Below are 22,333 nucleotides of genomic sequence, written 5' to 3' on the forward strand. Positions count from 1 at the left end.
TAATTTACGTATGGTTGTGATGACGGAGGCTGTCGAGTAGACGGGGCGGGGCATTAAATGTCACTGATGTGGTGTTTCTGGTCTATTGCACGGAACGGCCAGCTGTCCTCATCTGACCACATCACGAGACGACGACACAACCGGCTGATACCTATGTCTCTGTTCGGGGCACATCGACTTGCCCCACCTGCGGTTCCTTTCCGTGTCATATTGCCCCTTGGTTGGAGCGGGGCTCCTCACCGCAGCCAGCGGCCCCTTTGCGCGCCATAAAGAGCGGCAATGAGGGGCAGTTTGCTTGCTTAGGAGATTCCATTCACTCTTGTACATTTCACGTGTGATAATTCTTGGGGAAGTGTCATTTATTACGATTTGGCGGGGAAGCGCCTGGGGGATGCCATTTATTTTGCGACCTTGGAGTGGGTTAAAGGGACGGGGCTGCCTTGCAGATAGTACTGAGATAGCGGAGCGGATTGAGCCCTTGCTATAAAGCTTGGCAAATCTGATGCTGACGGCACAAAAAAAACTCTGTCCTGAAAGTATCAAGAGTGTTGACTCTTATGCTAGTCACACGATCACAGCAATTGCTTTAGTTTTTTGTAATACTCTTTTAATAATAAAATGTTCTTGCTTGGGGCCGAGGTGCCCCTAGACTATCAAAGATCGGGCTGTTGGTTACATAGACAGCTTAGTCTTCATTCCAACTTTTTTATCCATCAACACCCTGCCTGCTCTTTTCTCACTCACCCTTCCAGGTTTCTAGTTTCCTCCACATGGAGGTTTTTTCCCCATCATTCTCCACTTCCTACCCCCCCCCCCCTGTGTGTTTTTCGCTCTTGCTGTGGGTCAGAGGTCGATGATGAAAAATAGGTGCCGATCCCCAAAATTAATTCTGGTGGGCTCTGCCTGCATCAACGGCCATAAAGACCAAGGTACTGCATCACGAGCCTTCAACGATCCGTGCAACAAGAGTTTTCATTTACTCACAACCGTGGCCGATCCCCCCCCCCCCTCTGAGGCCTGACTCTGAGCCGGTGTCCAGGTGGTACCATGCGACCTGTAGTAGACTGCTGCACGTTCAAGCGGAGACCGGCTCTAAATTTAATCCCCACATGTCGGTTGTCTGTGGTAACACATTTAATATTGTACTCTTTCATTTTTGTGCTTGAGTAACTGCCCTGACACAGAAATGAATGAAACGTGTGGGTGTGATAAGCTAGCTCCAGTTTTTTGAGGTTTGGTTTGAGTACTTAAATAACGTGGTCCTTAATAGCATGTCAATGTCCCAACAAGAAAAGATGAAAGGTGGTTTGCGCGTTTCCAGACTTCGATTGGTACTCTCCAGGCTGCATCCAGATGTGTGCACTCACCACTCTGTTGATTGGGTTGTGAGGTTTTCTATAACACCCATATACCAGCTTCTTGGCCTTTGACGCTTTTGTTTTTAGTCTTCGGTCTGTAGATGACCTTCTTACCAATGGGGTTTCCAGTGCCAGTTTAAAAACCGAGCTACAGATTGTTGTGGATAGTTTGAAGGGTCATTTGGTCTTGCGATCTTACAGTCCAACCTGTGTGGAAGGGGCTGCCTCTGCATTGTGGCTCACCTTCGGTTTCCTTCTTACCGCCCTCCATCTAATCTGACAGCTGTCATTCGATTGATGCAAGTTTATTCTCAATAATCGTATGCAAATGTTGTGTTCTCCAAATGGAGACTCCCAATGTTACTAAGAACGGAGTTGGTTTTATTGTGACGTGCTTCTATGGAATTTTAACGTCTCTGCAGAGCCCCATATTGCACCAAACGACCCAAAATATGAGCACATCATGTCCGCAAAATGTGATCAATGGACTCCTGGGCTTCTAAACTTCTGGTAATCGTCAGTAACCTACACTTCACCTCTGTATTAACCACCAATCAAGACTATTCTCTCAAATGTTTTTTAGACTTTGCCATAAATCAGCTCACTTTTTACTACTATTGATGGTAATGACGAGCCTTCAGATCAGCGGTGGCCACTTCACTACTTAAGAATCCCAAAAAATCTTCTCCTCCCTATCTATTCTCTTCACTTGAAGCTTTCACTTTTCACCAATTGTAAAGCCTACTCTCCTGGCTTTGTTTTATTCATGCAAACTCATGTGCTCTCCTCTGCAATCTGGCTTTGAAGCTACTCTTAAGCAATAATGCACACCAAAATTGACCCTTTCCTCACTCCGCATTTCCTTCACATCATGGTTGCTTTCCACAGTAGATTGTGCTCCAACGTGAGCCTTAGCCCCCCCAGAGAGCAGCAGTTGTACAAATCTTCCCCATAGACGCCTACTTTCTCTTCTGCTGCTGCTCATTGTACACCGTTTTACGCTCCTCCCAGTAGGTGACCCCTGGGTCCTCTTCTCTTTATCCCTACAAATGATCTCCTTTGCTGATGCAATTTGCTCCTTCAGTTTTTTTGCACCCTCATATGGAAACCATCTCGATGCTCCTATTACCCTCTCCACCCTTATAATTTGGAATCTCAGACTGCCTGACAACACTTATTCACTCCCCCGACAACAGATATCTACTTTGGCCCCATCTACCTTGCCTCCCGTTTCTTACATGTGCCCATTTCTCTTCTCCAGCCCTTGACTCCGTCAAAACATCCTGATGGTGACTCATATCTACCCCAGCACAAGAAAGCTGTGTGCCAGTCTACTCAGCATGCATCTGCAGTCACCAATCGTATGCTTCAGATACTATCATTAAAATCTACCCTCTGCTTTACAGACTACCATTCCAATATTTATAAACTTTCCACTAGCTTTGGTTCAGACTTCCCCCCCCCCCATATATATTTCACAAATTCCCACAACTTCTTTTCTCAGCCTTTTAACATCTCCCCTTGCTTTGAAGCCTTCCATGTGTTCTGGTTCCTCCATTGGAATGCACACTGTAATCATTAACGGGGTGCAGCCCACTCTAGTCTTGCCTTAAGGGGGTCCAAAAAACTACCTGCTGTGCTGACTGGTGCATCACAGCAGGTTACGTGTTCCTCAATCTCTTCCTGGTGGTTGCTCACCATCCCGTCACTTTGGTAGATATGTAATATTTTCCCTGATAATGTCACTATTTACACTAATCTCGCATCACGTCTCATCACCTGTGTATCCCCTAAACTGATAATTATCCTGTGTATTATACACATTCCCGTGTACATGGATGGTTGGTGAAATGTTTTTGTTCTGATAAATACGAAATTCACATACAAGTTTTACTAGATTGTCCAGGGCTGTCTTGCGCTTTCACGTGGGTAGACTTTAAACAACATTTATTCGTAATCTGGACTCTATAAATGAGTTAATTGTTCATGCTTTCTCCATTATAAATTCACGGTAGTCTCCAATTGGACACATTCTTACCCAATATACATTACTCAGAAACGAACGCAATCTAGGACCTATTGCTATATTCCATCTCTCCCCTCACCAACCCCCCTCATCCCAAATCTGAACTGTCGGGTGAGACCAGTATTTTTGTAAATTTAAGCGCACTTGCTCCCAACAGCTGTATAGATGACACAGGTCATAGCAAAATTGCTAAGGGTGTTCAAAATGTGAGTAGTTTACTTTTACACAATTACATGACATTTCAGGAAAATTACACAAATATGGCATTTTGCACAATGCGTGTGCCCTCCCATCCCAAGCCGATGCAATGATTCAGTTGTGCGCTGCCAAAAATTGCACCCAAACATCAGTGCCGAAAACAGGAGCCGCTCATGTTCTGTCTGTCGTGTTATTCTGGTGCTTCCACAATAGATTTTTTATTTATTCTTTAATCTGAGCAACCTTCAATTACTCCACATGGTGTAATGGAGTAATTTTTCACAAAAAAGCGTAATGTGAGCTGCCAGAAATTACACCAATTATGTTAGCGTAATTAAAATTTTGCTCAGGATTGGAAATTGGTAATCTGCTTTTCCAGAAAGAACTTCAAACATTTTAGTTCAGCCTCCTAAGAGCAGGTTTGAGATGAGCGTGCCATCTTGTTGGAGGCTTCTACTCTGGGTTTAGCTTCACACCCGCAGTAGCTTGACTGAGTCTTTTTTTGGTTGGCTTGAGTACGGTATTTAGCTGTATGGGAGCACTGCATTGATAAAGTAAAGGGGATTGTGAGATTTTCGCATTTTACAATGCTTTATGGTGAGTGGTGCAGGTTGTTACAATGCAAGTTTAGAAATATGATAAATGCCTATATGGGCACTGCTTGGATTCACACAATCCATAGAAGTTACAGAAGAATAAATGGGGGCTCAAGCCCCTTTTCTACCATAATCAACAATATGGACATGCATAAGGATGGATGGATGGACAGACTGACTTTGCTTTGCGCTTACTGCTGAGGCTTGATACTGCAGATCAGGATTTAAGCCCCCCTTCAAGCACTGCATTTAATTACTGCGTACTAGGGCGCCGAGAATTATGCAGCAGGGGAGTACCAAATTACTTGCCCGGGTTAGTAGAAGTACACTTGGAGTTTTATAGATACAGTAGAGAGTTTAATTTCCATGTTCTCCCCCTGGCACAGTTTAACTTGAAAAAAAACTTTGCTTATTACGTCAGAGATTCCATGTCAGAGAAACTAACTGGTTGTTTGCATGGGCAATTTTATTGGGATTTTATCTTGCTGATTAGCTTTAACCTAATTGTGCTCTCATTCCTTTTAAAATCCTAAATACTTTGTTACTACTAGAGATAAAAAACAGCATGGTGGGAAGTAAGCTGTGCTTTGACCTGCAGAAAGGAATGTGCTCTATATTATAAACAAGTTTAGGAAACTCTGGCTGACATACTGTGTTTAGGTGGAGAGCTGCTTCCTCTTGTGGAGTTCATCCTCAACGGGGCCGACACTCCAAATCTGCTCCCCCAAATATGTTTTTCTAGCAGAACTTTGAATGGTAGCATCTGCTCATTTGTCGTCATTGGTGAGACAGAGAAGCAACAAAGCCTGCACCCATTAAATCTTGGAGCAGCTAGGTAGTGTCCCTGCAAGCTAGAAAACGATCCTTTTATACATGGTGATGCGCAGAGTGTAACCTCACAATTAACTCCCTGGGGTTTTGGGGGCTGTTGGCCAGTAGAATTATGCCGTTTTGCTGATGTTTTCTCAATATTTATGTATTTGCTGAAATGCTCACATAACCAATCACTTGTGGCATCATAAGCATATAAAAAAAAACACTACTTCATGTGTTGATGCACGGTGGCAAGTCTTTCACAAGGGTTCACTTGTCACTTTTCAGTTGCTTATTGTTGTATTTGGGCTTTAAAACTGGTAGTAACGAGGTGAAACATATCCCGGATTGTGTCACACTGTGCAAAAATGACACAATAATAAAGTAATACGACCACAAAATGTGCTGCATAATTTAGTCATCCTTGCTACATAATCCAAGTGGCCCTGGGTATGACTTTGAGGTGAAACCTCAAATGGGTCAAGGCGCCCCTCCAGTCTTAGCTCTTACACAATATTGACTCTGCATACGTGCCAATCCACTCACATGAAGGCTTAAAGGGAAACATGCAAACGTCCTACATGTGTTGTGACCTTAGTTCTGGTAGTGAGCATTTTTGTACACAACCATTTGGTAAATGAAGGGAAGTGAAGCACAGGTGAGTGATTATTTCTACAGGGTCCCACATGGTCTACCAGTGTTTAAGACTACATTAAAACTCCAGTCTTCTATTCCGATCAGCGACTTTAGCCACCAGACCACCAGTGCTTAATTTGAGCCAGTGGTTTCTGGTGCTCGGCACCAGCACTTAACTGTCAGCACCAGCACATAATTGCCAGAACCTGTACTCATGACACCTGCCACATGGTTGTTATGTTTGTGCAATTTAAAGATGATTAGAAAACAGTTTGATAATTCAATATACATTGAAAACAACTAATACCTGCCACCCAAGCCATTCTTAAAGCTTTGGCAGTCTCAAACAGTCTGACTTAACTTTTTGCAGTGTGATGGTTAGTAGTTGTAAGTACAGTGGCAAACTGCGGTGGCCTCTTGAGGAGGGCCCATGCACTTTTTTTTTTTTTTTTTTACAAATTAAGCACTGCAGACCACAATAGCCTCAGGAAATCTGTCTGCCTGACATGACTTTTCTGAGAACAAGCTGGGGCGGAGGGTGGTGAAAGCATTGTATAATGATGTACAGCACAGCTTGCTTTAAGCAGTTTGAGTAAGATGATGGATTGGGGACACCAGTTTCAGGGCTTGTTGGAAGCGGATTCAGCCTGCTCGTCTCATTTCATGGTCTAGTTTTCCGAGGCAGCTAACCTCTGTATGAGGTTGCTGGGTGGGTAGAGCGAAGGAGAAATCACTGCACGTGACACTCGAATGACATCAATACAATGTGGGGACTTTTTTCTATTTTTAATAATTTTTTTCTCTTTTTTTTGATGAGGGTAGTGAACATTTTGGCAGAGCTCCCAGGATGGCCTTGTGAACAGTGATGTTGACGTTAATGATTGGACTAAATGATACTTTGTAGTTATCTCTTATTGCTTAAAATAAACTCCTCTTATTGTGCTTGCTTCCTAAACGTCAAAGCAGAACGAGTGTCTGCCTGAAATTCCATGTTACTTAACACGTCATCTTATAGATGGTCCTGGGCCCACCTCCTTTGAATCTCACCTTCTTGCACCTGGATCCAGTCTGCAAACAGAGGATGTGACTTTAGGGCCAGAGCTGCGACTATAGAATCGGGAAACCAGGTGTGAGTTTCGTCATCAGCTCAATATCCTGTGATTATGTGCAAATCACTTAATCTCCCCGTACCTAAAAAAAACCCAAGAATGTGATCTTGTGTAATCGAATTGGTGCTCATGTATAGCAATCCAATACCTTCGGGTTGAGTTTGCGCTAAATAAAACTGCAAATAAAAACCCTCACATTACCTTGCATGGTTTCACCTACCCTGAAAAACTTTCCCACCAAGCAAGAATACTACAATTCTGTTAACTTCAAAAGTATGGCCTCCAAAACCACCTCATCTCATCCTCTTTGGAAACTAAAGTTCAAGTGCTAAACTCCTGTTTTTTTCACTTTGGGAAGTTTGGGAACAATTTTTAGATCTTGAAATTTGGGTGTAATTGAGTCCTGGGTCTCTTTTGGAGGATCGATTCAATACATATTCATTGGGACCTGAGGTTGTAGTGCAGTCAGTCTTGTGGTGTAATAAATGAGCTGCTTAATCCGGACCCCACAGGCCTGGTTTGCACATACCTTGGATGAGTTGTAGATATATTTGCTGGAGGCTAGGCAGTGGACTACGGTCACAGGCGAAGATTGCAGAAAGCTGAAGGCTCAATTGTGGCCTTAGAGCCCCTGCTAGATCTTCTAAAAAGAGACAGCAGTCTCCAGAGTGCCTCGAGATTCCTGGTCAATATAGCTTGTATAATGCAACCAATGAAGACTGCTCGCGAGCAACATATTAAGCCAGATGGCAAGTCATCTGTTTTCTTTCCTAGTGCCCCTTTGGTCTTCTGTAGATGTGAAGTCTGTAATTACACTATTACATTGCAGCCGAGGTTGTTTAATGCATTCCCTCCACTCACTTTCTCTATCCTCATGATCAACGTAGCAGAGACTGGCAGGGTTCAGGTCTACAAGGACTACTGCCTGGTGCCTCCTAGCAGTTTAGGCTGTTTCATGCAACATGTTGGGTATTGCACACGATATCTTTAATACAGTGTGTGGAGTAATTTTTGCTGAACTGCTTTTACAGGATCAGCCTGCTCTGACCGTAAACAGGTGCTGGGACTCATCTGTATTGGGGAGTGTTGCAAAATAGTATAGTGGGATGCTGTAGGGAATTATTTGATCCTTCAAGAGGCGGTTCAGGGAGCCATTCCACCATCCACAGCTCCGGATCCTGGGACACTGAACGAGATTGGCGGGACACCCATCTCCTTTGGTGACTGGCTTCCCAAATCGAGCATTAACTAACAAAGCAATATTTTTGTACTCATGTCCTTTGACCAGTTTCACAATCTTTTCTAGAATGGGCTGAGCAGTACACGTTTCGCACTCAGTCCGCCATTACCACAGTATAATGCTTCAGTATGGATTGTTTGTGATGTCATTTAGGGACGCAGATTTATGTTTGATTGAGTTGATGGTTGAAGTGCAGTGAGCAGGAGCATGAATATTGATGATTTGACAGTGGTGGCCAAAAAAGGAGATGGTGCAGCAATCTTTATGCGAAGTGGGATGGAAAATTTGACCTTGAACTACCCATTTCTTGTAGAGGGTTTTAATTGATCCTTTAATCCTGGTATACTTTTGTGGCTTCCATCAAAATGTTTACTTTTTCATCACAGCAATATTTGAATGCCTTAATTTGTTGATGCAGTGCAGCAGGTTAGTTGACTAAATGAGACTGCCAGTGGGGTTTTAGCTTGTGGAACACAACCAGGACCATAAACCCAGTGTTTGCCTTACACTGTCTGCGTTGAGTATGTACACGAAAATGAGCGGTGACTAGTGTCTAGTTCCTTAATGGCACAACACATTTAAATGTTCTCAGTAGGCTGGTAGTTTCTCCCAAAGGTCGGAACGCCTTTAACACTCAAATTCTAGGTATGTTCTTGGAGAGTTAATAGTGCCTGAACCTGCTGACGAATGGATTATATCTGCGCTGTTCATCTGAGGCCTAAAGCTTGCTCTTCTGACGCGACAGTTATCACATTTTGTAGTGAATTGTTGCCACTGCTAGAAAATGCACCTAATGTAATCTTAAAAAAAAAAGTAATTTTCTTTTTTTACATCCATGAAGCCAAGCAATGGGTTACACCCATGACCTAGGTAGTTGACCATGTTCTGTTCTGTTTATCAATTCAATTGAGTGGTTTTGGTTGAGCAATCTGTGGTAACACAGACGCAAAAGCTATTCGCTCAAGGTGAAAAGAGACAATTATAGACAAACTGCGGTCTATGCACAGCCAGCAAAAAATAAGTGTTCATTTGCACCTAAATAATGCATAGAACGTGGTGTGCACTGGTGTAAGAGCTATACACTCAAAACTCAAATTTTCACTTGCTGCCAATGGGCAGCCTTGGCCCTGAATAGTGCACGACATAGTGTAAGCGGAGGCTGTAAATTATGCTGACATCATTCATTGAGTGACACCAGGGAATTTGAGTGTCTTGTACAACTATAATGCAGCTCTGTATTCTGCACCGCAGTGTCGCAACAGTGTCTTGCAGGACAATTTACACCTCTCCCACACCTCTGCACGAGGTATGTGGGATGTATCCGAAGATATAAAGGGTGTGTCAGCGACCACGGTTGGCTTTCCTTCCATCTCAAAATAAAGTGAGCAGTGTTTTTTATGACTTTGGTGGGCTGAAGCAGCGTGCATTTAATATGCTGGACTTTAGCACACAAATGTGGCAATATTCACACAATGGCATCACAAAAGACTTGAAGCAAACATTTACACCCATTTGAGCTCAGTGGATGGTAATTTGGAGCATTGCGTGTCTTCATATTCTTTTTCATCTATTTATTACGCATTGCCTGCTTGTTGATTGTATAGTCATCATTGATCAGCCCAGAACACCTGTAGAGGTTATGTGCACCCTTCGGGCAACCCGCTTTTGTAGTAGAACTTCCCTTAAAACGACTGTAGGAATATAGAAATGCATTTTACCATCAGCACCCTACTTTGCTGCTTCCATGGCACATGAGTCTGCATTTTCATATCCTTTGGTAACTAAATATTTGTCACCTTCCCTGTTTCTGTGTGATGTATAGCATTTCTCCCCAGCTGAGTTTGAACATTAAAACACTGGTAGAGGAAATCGGTGACCAAAGTGCTACCATCATAAGGTATGGTGGATGTAGAAGTGTGGTAGATCCATTAATGGCGATGCCCACTAAATATCTGGTAGGTTTGTCAATTGTAAAGCTTCAGCGTGATAAATTGGATACTGCATCACTAGATTAGGCGTATAGCAAAAAGCTTTAAAATATTAGTTTCAGTTGCTAACATGAAGCAGGCTGTTATAACTGACTTTTGACACCTACTAGGCATATCCTGGAAAACTCGTGATTAGAGGCGGTCTTTCAAAAATCCAACAAATGCACCTTAAACCAGATTCTGATTTCTCTCAGCTTGAAAACCCCGTTTACTGGGTAAGGTTGGTACATTATTCGATGCTCATGAACACCTCGCAAATAAAATGCACTTAATTGGCTTGAGCTGCATAGCCAGATTTACAATCAGTTTATCCCATCTCCCGATTCAAGAAGCATTTGGTAGACAAACATGACTGTGTGGATATTTATTTTACTCTTGGACTTCTGTTGTCGCTTCCTTTTTCTCAGTGCACATTCCAGAATAGTAGATTACATTTTAGCAATGAAAGTGTGAAACGCAAACATTATCCTTATTTCATGAAACGTTGAGTAAAATACTGTCTTTTTGATGGAAGCCACTGCTTTGGAAGAGGTAAGTATTAGCTCATAAATGTGATGCATCCCAAAAGACTCTGTGACCCCCTAGTAGCAATTGAAGCCTACAAACAAGCTCCCGTGCTAGTTTAAATGCAGAGAAAGATTGATCGTGTTGAGTGGTATATTTCTGGGTGTTAAAGCGAAGGGGCTTGAGAGAACTGCGCCTAATTAACCCCCTTAAAAATATATCTGAAGGTCAAACTGCCAATCAGTCAGAAAGGTTAATCTTCAGTGGCTACATACAGTTGATCCTCTTTTCTCTTGGTTATTACCATTTTAGTATGCTGGAAATCAAACAGTTGGAATATGCGGAATTTGATATCAAACAGGCCCTTTTATGCAGAAAAAGTGGGAACCTCACATTTCTAGGCAGGTGTGACATATGCTATTTATCCTTTACAGTGTTTCCTGCTCATTATTAGCTCTTAAGGATGTGTCTGCGGTAACCAACACACCGTAGAAGGCTTTGCTATTTAGTTCATGTTCTGCAGTCTACTAGCCAGGTCCATTTTTAATAATTAGAAAACCATTATTGCTTTACTTCTTTATAAAAAATAGACATCAATTATTAAGCTCTTCGTTTTACAATAAATCTTTGGATTTGACGTTAGTATAAAAAAAATGGGCAATCTGTTTAGAATAACATTCTAGCCAAACTGGTCAATTACAGAAATAAGTTGATGCTGACTTGGTACAGGTGTTGCACATTCCTTAACAACAATATATTTCTAGTCTTGCTATGACATAATGTAACAGTCCAACTAGGGTATAAAAGTTTGTAGATGTAAGCCAAATAGCCATCAGATTACGGAAAATAAGTTCAATTCCACTTCCTTATGAAATGAGAATGGAATGGCAATGTTCGGGATCATATGCTACTGCTTTTGCCTACTTTGTTTATTGACCCTGAATACATCGAAAAATCAGAGAAGGGGAAATTATTCAGTCCGAACAGACTCCTTCAAATCTAGGTTTTTGCAATCCATTCTACTGTTTATATGAGAGCAAAATTAGATTTGGGAATGTGCTCCCAGTCTCCTTTTATGTATTAACCTGCAAAATTTAGGAAAGCGTACACATGTTTGTCATTTTAGTAATAACTTTAGTGTTTGAGTTCAACATAGCTTTATGGTTAACTAACTGTAAGCATTCTGTTTCAGTGATGTCCTTGCACTGCCAATCTTCAAACAAGAGGAGCCCCAGCTGTCACCTGATCACAGCAAACTGAGCCCTTTCCAATACGTGCTGTGTTCATCAACTTCACCTGCTGTCAAACTACATGAAGAGACCCTGACCTATCTGAATCAAGGTGAGATGTGTGTGGGGTTGGAATAATCCATCAGGTGTGTGAAGGGGTAACCAGTTGTATGCAGTGCAATTTGCTGATCTCAAAATACACCAAAAAGTCAACTGCTTCCTAACTTCTAACAGCTTAATTCAAGAAAGTTCTGAGGTTCGTGTTTGGACAGGAAAGTTTTATCTGGCATGGGAGATAACCAGGCAAAATTCTTCAACATCTACGTGTGAATGTGTGGTTATTGAATATTTCACTAATAGGTTCCAGCCCTGGAGTGCCCTTAAGTTAGGGATTCCGAGGTGAAACGAGGAATAGAAGCTCCACCTTTATTTCATGGATGTGTATGGTAATTCTTTTTTTTCTTCTTCTTATTCCTCGTCTAATACCACTTTCCAAAACACCACCGCCCCAGCAATTGCATCTTTCCATATTATCTGGTTAATGTCTGCTTGGTGGATAATCCATCAAATTTGGTGCTAGAGCATGCATGGAAATCCTTTTATTCATGCTGACTAAGATTTTTGTGAATCCCTTTAAGAATTAAATTATAACATATCTGTTTTCCATAGATTTCAGGTTTACGAAGTCTCTTGAAAGTATGCCACTCTTGGGATCGGAAGTCCTCTGAGTTGTACTGCTTTGAGCAACTAAATCCATCCCTTTTCCTGTTAGCATTCTGCCTGACTTCCCAGTGAGTAAATGGAAAAAGGCAAGGGATTTATCAGTTAGCATCTTAATGATTTCACATCACACAAATGTCTTGTCTCAGCTGATATAAACTGGTAACCTTCACCCAGTAGAAGTGTGTTGTATTACTGTTTAGTGAACACAGCTCTCTCCATCTCTTACCTCTACATTGTTATTAATTTACTCTAAGGCCTCTCACTCCAAAGTAAGTTTTGTCACCAGGCACAGTGATGTGCTGTTTTTCTTGGTATTACACTAGTGACTGTCAACCTTCCAGCCTTGCCGCTTTGCGCTGAATTTACTCAAATCTGCTTGCAACATACCAAGACCAGGGTAACTGCATTACTCTATAAACAATACTTCCATCTTCGACTAGGTGATGTTTATTACCACAGCTCTGGCTAGTGTGTGAATCAGTCTTAAAGTTGCAAGAGCAATTACTTAAAAGCATTGGGCCTCAATGACAGAATAATAGATCGAAACAAAACAACCCCCATAAACCAGCATTTACTTGGCTTCATGTCAGAGAAGAAAACTATTCAAAGAGTGCACACTGATGCAAGCATAGTAAAAGGACCACTTGAGGCCCAGTCACAAAATCTGATGGGCATGCAGTTGGAGACAATGTAAACATCCATGAACTAAGCAAATACGAGTAGATGGACGGAGCGCTGAAACTTTTCAGACACTCACAGATCTGGGTTGAATCCATAATCCTCCTTTAGTTCACTTCGCCACCCCAGTTCAGACCCAGCTAAATGCAAATCAGTCTTGACCCTGTTCCTCATGGGAACAGTCCAGCCCAAACTTCCAAGCCAAGCGTTCTCTGGACTGGTAACACCCCTCATCAGCCAGGTTATCTTGAATAGAGTGGCAAAGTGAGCAAGGGACCCACATCGGGGCATACCCTGCCAACTTAGGACAAACAAAGCAAACACAAGGAGATGATGGATAGAGCGCTGAAACTTTTCAGACACTCACCTCCAGTCACAGAGCTGGGTTGAATCCACCATCGTTCTTTAGCTCACTTCACCACCCCAGTTCAGACCCAGCTAAGGAAGGTCAAGCCAGATTTGCATACGGCTGGGTCTGAACTGGGGTGAGCTAAAGAATGATATTGGATTCAACTCAGCTCTGTGACTGCGGGTGAGTGTCTGAAAAGTTTCAGCACTCCGTCCATCATCTCCTTGTGTTTGCAACATACATGAACTGCCACACCCTTTATGGACTGCCCAGCCAAGCCATGCCTAATCATGAAAAACTTAAAAGCCAATGAATCAATGGGTCTGATTCAAAGCCCAATCTCTGTGCACTTTTGTGATTTTTTTTGATGAATTGATGACATGATCTTCTTTGAAGTCCAATGCTTTCTGTAGCCAGACTTAAAAAAAAATTAATGTAAAATCCTTTAGTGAAGGATGAACTTCCACAGTAAAATTTGGTCTGGAAGCTAATCTATTCTGGCTAAATCTTTTTAGGTAGAGCAGTAATTAAACGTAATACATCCACTGTTTGTTCAGTGTAACTTGAGTTTCTTTCTTTTGTTATTCCTTACCAAGCCCTACCATTCTTTGTTGCGAAGTTAGGCAATTGGCTGAACCTATTTTAAGTCTTTCTTCTAGGACTAGGTGGATCTAGTAAGAATGTCACAACATTCAGTGCATTGTGATTGTACTCTTTTACTGATCACCATTTGCATCCAATTTATTTCTGTAAGATAGAAAAAATGTATCCTTTAGTTTCTTAATTATATCAATACATGATTTCACGAGTGTCCCCCTGCCAATCCCCATATATAATATATTCTTCTCCCCACCCCCTGGACCTGGCCTACAGGGGTGGGGCATATAAATCCAGTGCAAATACCTCGCATGTGCAAGGCTTTTTTTGTGTGTTTTTTGTTTTGTTTTAGAGGATTTGGACCTGGCCCTGAGTCCCCAAGATGGCTGCCACCACTTCCTGGTTGTAGTGGTGACAGACCATTAGATCTCGGCTTGAGATCTGTCGGTTATGCAGATCTTCTGCAACCATAGATGTACATAAATCAAATTTTAAAAACCCCAGTTATTTCGGAACCAAGATATACTTTCTGCAAAATTTGGTGTAATACTGTTCAGCGGTTTGGGCTTTTGTCTTGTTTCAAATCATATGGGTAAATTGCATCGGGAAAAACGTGTTTTTTGGACACCCGTTTTCTCGCCCACGTTTGAATCACCGTAAACCTTTCCAGACAGCAGCTGAAGTGAATGGCAAGCTTGTTTTAATTATGTGTCAAATGGTGCCAAAGCAATTAGCAAATCAAACACTTTGTATATGGAAATTTTTCTAGCCCTAAGTAGAACTACCTACTGGCGACCATGTGTTTGCAATTTTTTGTAGATGTGCTCACGTTGTTTTCTTGTATATCAAGGTAACCTTTGTTGCAGCATAATTTACACTGATCTTCCTTTGTGTATAGACTAAGCCCCAACAACTTTTTGTTAACCTACAAATGAGCACATTAAAAAAAAAATTGAATTTGGGCCAGTCAATTCTCCCATTCACCAAAAGAATACATGTAGAAGTAGACTGCTTTGAAAGCTTATATTTTTCTAATGTACTTTGCTTTTTCACTCTACGAATTAAGAAATTCAAATCTAAAATGATTTTGGTAGTCCAATGTGCATAATACGTTGTGCAGGGATTTCATTGACTTTCTCTCTTTGTATAGTATGTTTCTTCCAAATTTAGAATATCCTTATTACCGTGGGGTGGAGCAGAAGGAGTTAATCTTATGAATGAGCAATCTGAATGATTTGTATTAATTGGGGGATTGATGGAATGCAAGTTATGTCTCACTTAAAGTTCCAGAGGGATTCCAAAATGTTGTGATTTTCAATTTCTGAAGTTTTTTGAAGCCCGTTCATACCAGCGCGTTTCACTGCTTAGTCTGTTCATGAATCTCTGCTTTGTCAACATGAAATTCTAGGTACTCGGCTAGCACAGCAGCCATGGTGCTGTGATGGGAAGTTGTTTTTTATGCTAACTAGTGGCTATATTAGTTTCCTATGGCATCCTTGAAACACTTGGCACCTAAATGAATGGCCTTCCTTCCAAACTGCTTGTACATCAGGTGGTTAACTCCTTCTCATGCGGTTTTATTTTTCCAAACAGTCAGCCTGAACTGTTAAACTACTAGGATAATTTCCAAATATAGCTTATGCATAAAAGCCCCAGTAGAAAATTAAGATGTCATGTTAGCATGTAAACTGCAGCATAACACGAAAAATCCTTTCTAGATTATTGCATTTGACTTTTTTTATCTCTATTTTTGGGGGATGAAGCCACACGTCATGGAAGTGGCAGAGAGCTTATACCGTGTATACGTGTTGTCTCCCATTAACTCTATGCCCTCCACAGGTATCTTGTTTCAGTTAGAATACTCACTGTACAGTGTTATACCCACCGGAACACGCCCTTCGGCTTGATATTTCAAATTACACATGGAGAGCAGTTCAGGCACGGTAACTCTGAGCGGCTTGTATTTGTAGACATAACTATTCAAACTCTCAAGCATTGTTGTGCTAGTACACTGGATGTCTAATAGGAAGTACATAAGCGGTCATTAAAAAAGGGCAAGTGGGACAGTGCCACAAGTCTGACTGCAAGTGCATGCAATCAAAAAACCAGCACTACTGACTGCTGTGTTCATGAGTCCATTTAATTCATGAAGCGTTGAGATGTGTTGAAGCAGTTGCTCTCATTGCACCTGTCCCACCACTGTCCAAGATGGGAGTTCATATTTTTGTTTAGGTTATTGTAAATCGATTTGACCTTGTGCCACACACTGGTATGGCGGATGTATGCTAAAATATTTCAACACCACTATCCAGGCCTTTCTAACAAGTTAGGCATATACCTGGTACATACACAATACATGTATAGGGTTTTACCAGTGGTGCATTTGCACATCCTTTGGTGTAGTGTAGTTCCTATTATCCCAATAGGCTCTGCGCATTGGAATAATACCTCCAATAGTATAGACCTAGACCAGACGTTAACTAGGTCTTCTACTGTCGATATTAGACTTAAAGTTTTGGGTTTGCCAGCTAGCTCAGAGTTCACTAGAAACTTTCTCGAATAGGCAAGGAGGAGTTGAACCTCCCTGGATAGACAAGAAGGGATTTAGTTTCTGACAACCATAGAACATGACAACTTTGCTCTCCCCTAATCAAGAGTGTATCTCGAGAGTCGTGTGAAAACAAAAGACAACTTATTTTACTCAGTCAGTACGTGCATTCTTAGTTTCACCAGATTGTAGAGAAAAGGAAGAGACGGGCGTGTTCAATAAAAGATGTTATTTATTGATCAGTCTCTTTTCTCGTACAAGAGAAATGAATCGATATTATTGCAATACTTATGGTTAAGTAAAGTGCATACAATAAAAGCAGAAGTATAAAATAATACTGTAAAAACATTTATATGGTTTCTAAGCCATATGGTGGTTTAAAATGGATAAAATAGATACATACATATAAACATTTGACTAATCGTACTCAACTGGTGCTTCTAACTACGCCTACCCCAGTGTACCTGACCTAAGCCTAATACGTGGGCGGGGATAGAAAGTAGTAGTTTAAGTTAAGTTTGTTTTGCCAAGTGACTGATTCAAGAATTCTCTGCAAGGGGTTATTCAGTTCCGTACCTTGAATCTAGGATGATTGAGGGATGGTATCTCATCTTTGGTCTCGCTATTCCAGGTTGCCTGCAAGGGCTGCTCGGAAGCGCCGGAGCTGGATTTCTCGGCAGGAGAAAGGCAGCGTCTCGTTCTCAGCGCGTCAGGAAGGCGGGGCAGCGTCAGTGGGCTTCGGCAAGTCTCGCTGCTCCGATCTCGTCACCACCGCGTGTGTTTGCTTAAGGCAATATCGGTAATATTTATACCTGTAAGGTGCCGAGATTGACGTAAGGATGGACATAGATACGTCAATAAGGATGTCATACGAGCTGGTCGTTAGCACATTCTTTTACTGAAGTTCTCGGTGAAATCAAAACAATGGCCGCAGGGTTTTTCCCAGGTTGTCATAGGTTTGATTTGTTTTGAGAACTCCGTATGCCTTATCAGGGGCTGGAGGAATATTGCTTGCCTAATTAGATGGCAAGCGTTATGACCTAATCAGATAACGCGCTCCTGTGCCGTGGTCTGGCTTAATCAGATAACGGTTTCTGCATCATGGGATGGCTGCTAGTTAATTTGTTAACCAGAATAGGGTCAGGAATAGGGGGATCGATACAGAACCTATAGGAATACATCACGCTGGTGCTCGTTGCCATGTTTTCCCTGTTGCAAACTAAGATATAGAGCAGTTTGCCTATACAACTTGACCCAGGGTTTACAAGACCTAAATGGTGCAAACTGAGGGCAGAGTTTTTATGAAAATTGTGGCACAGCAAGTCGCCTTGCTGTGGTACTTTGTGGCACAAGGAAAGGGTAGGAATGCACCATATTCATCCAAAATGGCGTATTCCTATCCTCTTCCCTTGCGCTGGTGCAGTTTTGGCAGCCTAACGCCAACGCAGGGACATCTGCATCATGGTGCAGTGGTGCTTGTGTTGTAGGCAGGTTTTGTTTTTGTGCAGGAAGTGGCAACTTTGTGCACAAAGAAACCCAAGAAGCCGAATGCAGTACACAGAGGAAATTACGAAGAGAAATAAAGCGTTCTCCATGTTACTCCTTCCCAAGGAAGACAAAAGACTTTGACGTATTCCCAGGTTTACAAGTCCTTGTAAATCTGGGAATGTGTCAAAATCCATGGGAGTTGCGTGTAAACACCCACTGCAATGCCCATGGAGAGCTTACCCAGGACAGAGTAAGGCAATGCAGAGATTTGCACTGGGTTGCCTTACTCCAGATATATGAAGCCACTGAAAGTGGCTTTCTAAATCTGTCGAGATTTGCACCACGCATATACACCATTGTGTGGTGCAAGCATGATACAAACCACATAAATATGCCCCATGATGCTTAATTTGTCAGAACCTCAGTTTAGGCAGAAGCAGGAGTTTACATCCAAATTGACAATTGTAGATCACTTGAACTGAGCTTTTAAGTTCTAAATGATAAGAGTTACACTTGTCTGCCAGTGTCCCATGTGGTCATGGGGTTTGACTGGTCTGTATTTTTAGGTCTCACCTACGCAGCGGACATGCGTTGCACAGGAGGACCTTTAGCCGACGCACTGCTCTTTTTGGAAGAGCACAATTGTGCTTGTGGCGGCATCCACCTTGCGGGAGCGAGCAGGGGCGCACCACAAGCACAGTGCTTGAAAATGAGTAGATGGCACACACATGCACACACCACTCCCGGGCTCACTCCTGCTCCCCCTCTCTCACGCAGATAAGCAGAACAAAAGCAATTCTAAAACGGAGCTGTTTTTAAATGCTCATGTCTGCCTCTGAAACGGACCTTGGTTTGAATTGTATAGTTTATTATTTCCTCATCAGAAACATGGCAACGGTTTTGCTGTTTCGCCATTTTTTATTTCATTACTACAGAAGAATCATAACTTGAACACACTTCAGTTTCATTCTGTTGGGACTGCTGTTCCATGAAATCTCCAAGATTCCGAGTTTTGTGACTGCATGCATTTACTGTCTTGTGACAGATGACCTTGACAGACTCCATGTGGTGTAAATTAAGTCAATTCTGGCTGCTGACTGGCACACACGGGGAGCTGAAAAATACAACCAGGTTTCACAAGACCAGTCAGTACACAAGATGTCACCGAGCTCACACTCACCTGAACAAACTGGGCGTCTAGATGAAAGGAGCCTAAACGGACTGAACGCCGGAGGCAAACTAGTTTCTTTTCTTTGTGAGCCACTCTCACTGCAGGCACAACGTGTTTTTTTTTTTTTTTCATCAAAGGAGCATTGCGTTTCAAATTTTATTGTATCTAATATTTGGCCTTTCTGCTCTCCCATGTGCCCCCTTCGAGATCCTCTTCTCCGTCCGCATTCTGCCAGCACACTCCTACCCAATAGTCGTCCACCACGTCGACCACCACCACCACGTCGACCACCACGTCGACCACCACCACCACCACGTCGACCACCACCACCACGTCGACCACGTCCACCACCACCACGTCCACCACCACGTCCACCACTGCCACCAACCGTGATGGGTAACTTGTCACTGGAGGGCAGGGGTAATAGGAGTGTCAACCCCGGCTGTACATGGGACATTTAAGGATGCATTGGGTGCGAGAACTGGAACAGGAGCTAGAAGTATTAAACCAGACCCAAGATACATTATGAAGAGGCGCAATGTCACCGGGGCTCCTGTAAAAGCACTCGCAGCATCTCTACCTCTCAGTGGCATACCTGCACAAGCCACTCACTCAAAACAAGCATTGACGTAGCCAATAGGTCTCGACTTTGGGGACCTTATAAGGGTTTAGCAACACTTGATGTTGCACCAAGGGTATTGTGCTGGATAATTAAACCACTTATAAGGTCCCAAAGGCGAGACCTGTTGGCTAAGCCAATGCTTGTTTTATTTGTATTTTGTTATTGAATTTTACTCTTGAATCAGTCTGCAATCCAGCACGTAGAGGTTTTAATAATTTCTTATTACTTGAGTTCAGACTATACATAGGCTATGATAACATTCATATATCACTTCCCAATGCTTTGACGCATAAGGTGTTACATCAAAACTTGTTATGCATTATGCAGATTCAGCACTTGTTTACTTAGTCTAGGTGATGCATCCTATATCAAGTTGGAGTAGAGGAAGGGTCTTTCTCACCTCCTGCTAGCCGGTTTGCCCCAGCCTCTGTGCCTTTTATTTGGTCTTATTCTAGTGACTGTTTTAAGGTTTGTTAGATTACTATGGGCAGGATTAAGAGTATGGACTGCTGAGCCCATGGTGGAGGTGCAGTGGCTGTCGGTGTCCACCGCACCAGTGATCCGACCGCCGTACTAAAAGTATGGGGGTTGGACTGTTTTGGGACCATTGCCACAGATGGGACTCTGCGATCCTTGGCGGTGGCGCGGCAGTGTGAGGCCGCAATATGCTTGGTCGGACTGCTGCAGCGCAGCCAAGCATATTGCGAGTTTCCTCATGGTGGTGTTTGCACCATGAAACTGCTTCCGATGAGGAAACTAAAGGGGCCCTACAGCCCCCCCGTTGCGTCTGGCCATGAGGATTCATGCAGAGGGGGGCATGTGGTGACCCGTCTGCTTGCGCACACATTTCCTGCATGGCATGAACTTAACAGTCTATGCCATGCAAGAACTTGCTTCTGTGTTCCAATTGCGCTGCGTTGGGAACACCAGAGGACTGCCTGCCTGACTACTAGAATACTTGTAATCTGTCTGTCAGTTGAGTTTGGCAGGGTGGGGGCATGTTGCCCTGCTCCGGCATGGCCAAACTCCTAATCGGGCCCTAAGTGTTTGTATTAACCAATGTAATGGTTTGACACAGTAGAAACTGTCATGTGAATTCAGATCCAATGGCATCAATATTTTTTAGGTCTGGCTTGCTATTGCAGCAGAGTGTGACCTATTACCAATTCTTCAAGGTATACAAGGTGAACTTTGGGTGTATGCCACACACTTCATTTATAGAGTTGGTGGTTGAAGAGCATTATTCCTTTACTTGGAGTACCTATGAAGATGTAATGCTACAAGTTACTATTAGGGAATGAGTAAAGGGGTCTTAACCACCTATGCTACATTCTTCTGACTATCTTTGAATGACTAGTAACTGAGGTTGCTCCGGGTGCATTCCATAGATATTTAGTATTGGCTAGCTTCCTCCAGTAGGCTTGTTCACTTTACGTACAAGCAGTGGCGGCCGAGGCGGGGTTAAGGGGAGATGGAGGGAAGTGGGTGTTCATTTTTGTTTTTTTAAATTACCTTCTCGCCTCATCTCTCCTCATCTCTCCTCCATAATCCCTCACCCGGCCAGAACAGGAAGCACACCCAGGCTCCCCATTACTAGTCCCCACGTTGTAATTGGTATGAGTGCTGCGGTTTGGCGCTTAGACAGGCAGCGGGGTGTATGTTCTCCACCCAGGATGCAATACAGCCTGGTTGTAGAACATGCAAAGTGTGCTTAAATGTTTGGCCGGCCAAACATTCACGCGTACTTGCTCGTAGAGTAGAGCAACCCCGCACAGCTTCAGCAGGAACAAATACAATTATAATAACGTTGAGTTAATATCCTTTTATTTTTTACCTTGGCAGAGGAGCCGCCACTGCATACGAGTTCTGCTTCTGTGTGATATTTATTTTTCAAACTCTTTATTTATTTTTACCTAGTGTAAGTAGCAGCATGCAAATGACAGTGGCTTTTAGCATTTCTGGGACCAACATTTGAAGTTAGAACCTCGACTATTTACACAGTTGCAGGCAATACTGTGACTGCATTACACGACAGAGTAAAACCAGTCCGACCGTCTGGGCACTGAAAGGGAGGTTTTAGGGCTAAAGGTATTGAGTCCCATTTTATTATTTTACTTTCATGTTGGAGATTGCAGATAATCAATACTTGCGTAACTCATTGTAACTTTTGCGTTTTGCCCAAATGTGAAATATTTAATTTGGGAATAGGCAGTACCCGTAGGTGTCTCTACTTTTCTTGTAGAAGGTATGTATTCCAGGTCTGCATATACAGCGGTTAGTTAACCACTCTGATAATTTTGTTTGTTTTTTTCTTTTTGTTTATAATCTTGTTTGATCATTTTCTATTGTACTTGCGAAATGAACTAGTTTTAACACTTTAGGCATGTAAAAGGAGCATATTGTGCATGTTGGAAACCGATTTACTTTATGGGGACTAAGTGTACGTGTCAATTGCATGTA

The 22,333-nt window shown here is 42.6% G+C and overlaps 1 protein-coding gene across 2 annotated transcripts in view; it reads left to right on the forward strand.

Moving 5' to 3' along the window:
- The window catches only part of TFCP2L1 (transcription factor CP2 like 1), a 105,895-nt gene that overhangs the window by 3,020 nt on the left and 80,542 nt on the right, over positions 1 to 22,333 (forward strand). For both annotated transcript variants that reach the window (XM_078682068.1, XM_078682069.1), the window contains exon 2: positions 11,661 to 11,809. In XM_078682068.1, coding sequence (XP_078538194.1) covers positions 11,661 to 11,809 — 149 coding nt within the window. The remainder of the gene's footprint in view (positions 1 to 11,660; positions 11,810 to 22,333) is intronic.

The sequence above is a fragment of the Lissotriton helveticus genome, chromosome 3_1, assembly GCF_964261635.1.
Source record: "Lissotriton helveticus chromosome 3_1, aLisHel1.1, whole genome shotgun sequence".
NCBI lineage: Eukaryota > Metazoa > Chordata > Amphibia > Caudata > Salamandridae > Lissotriton > Lissotriton helveticus.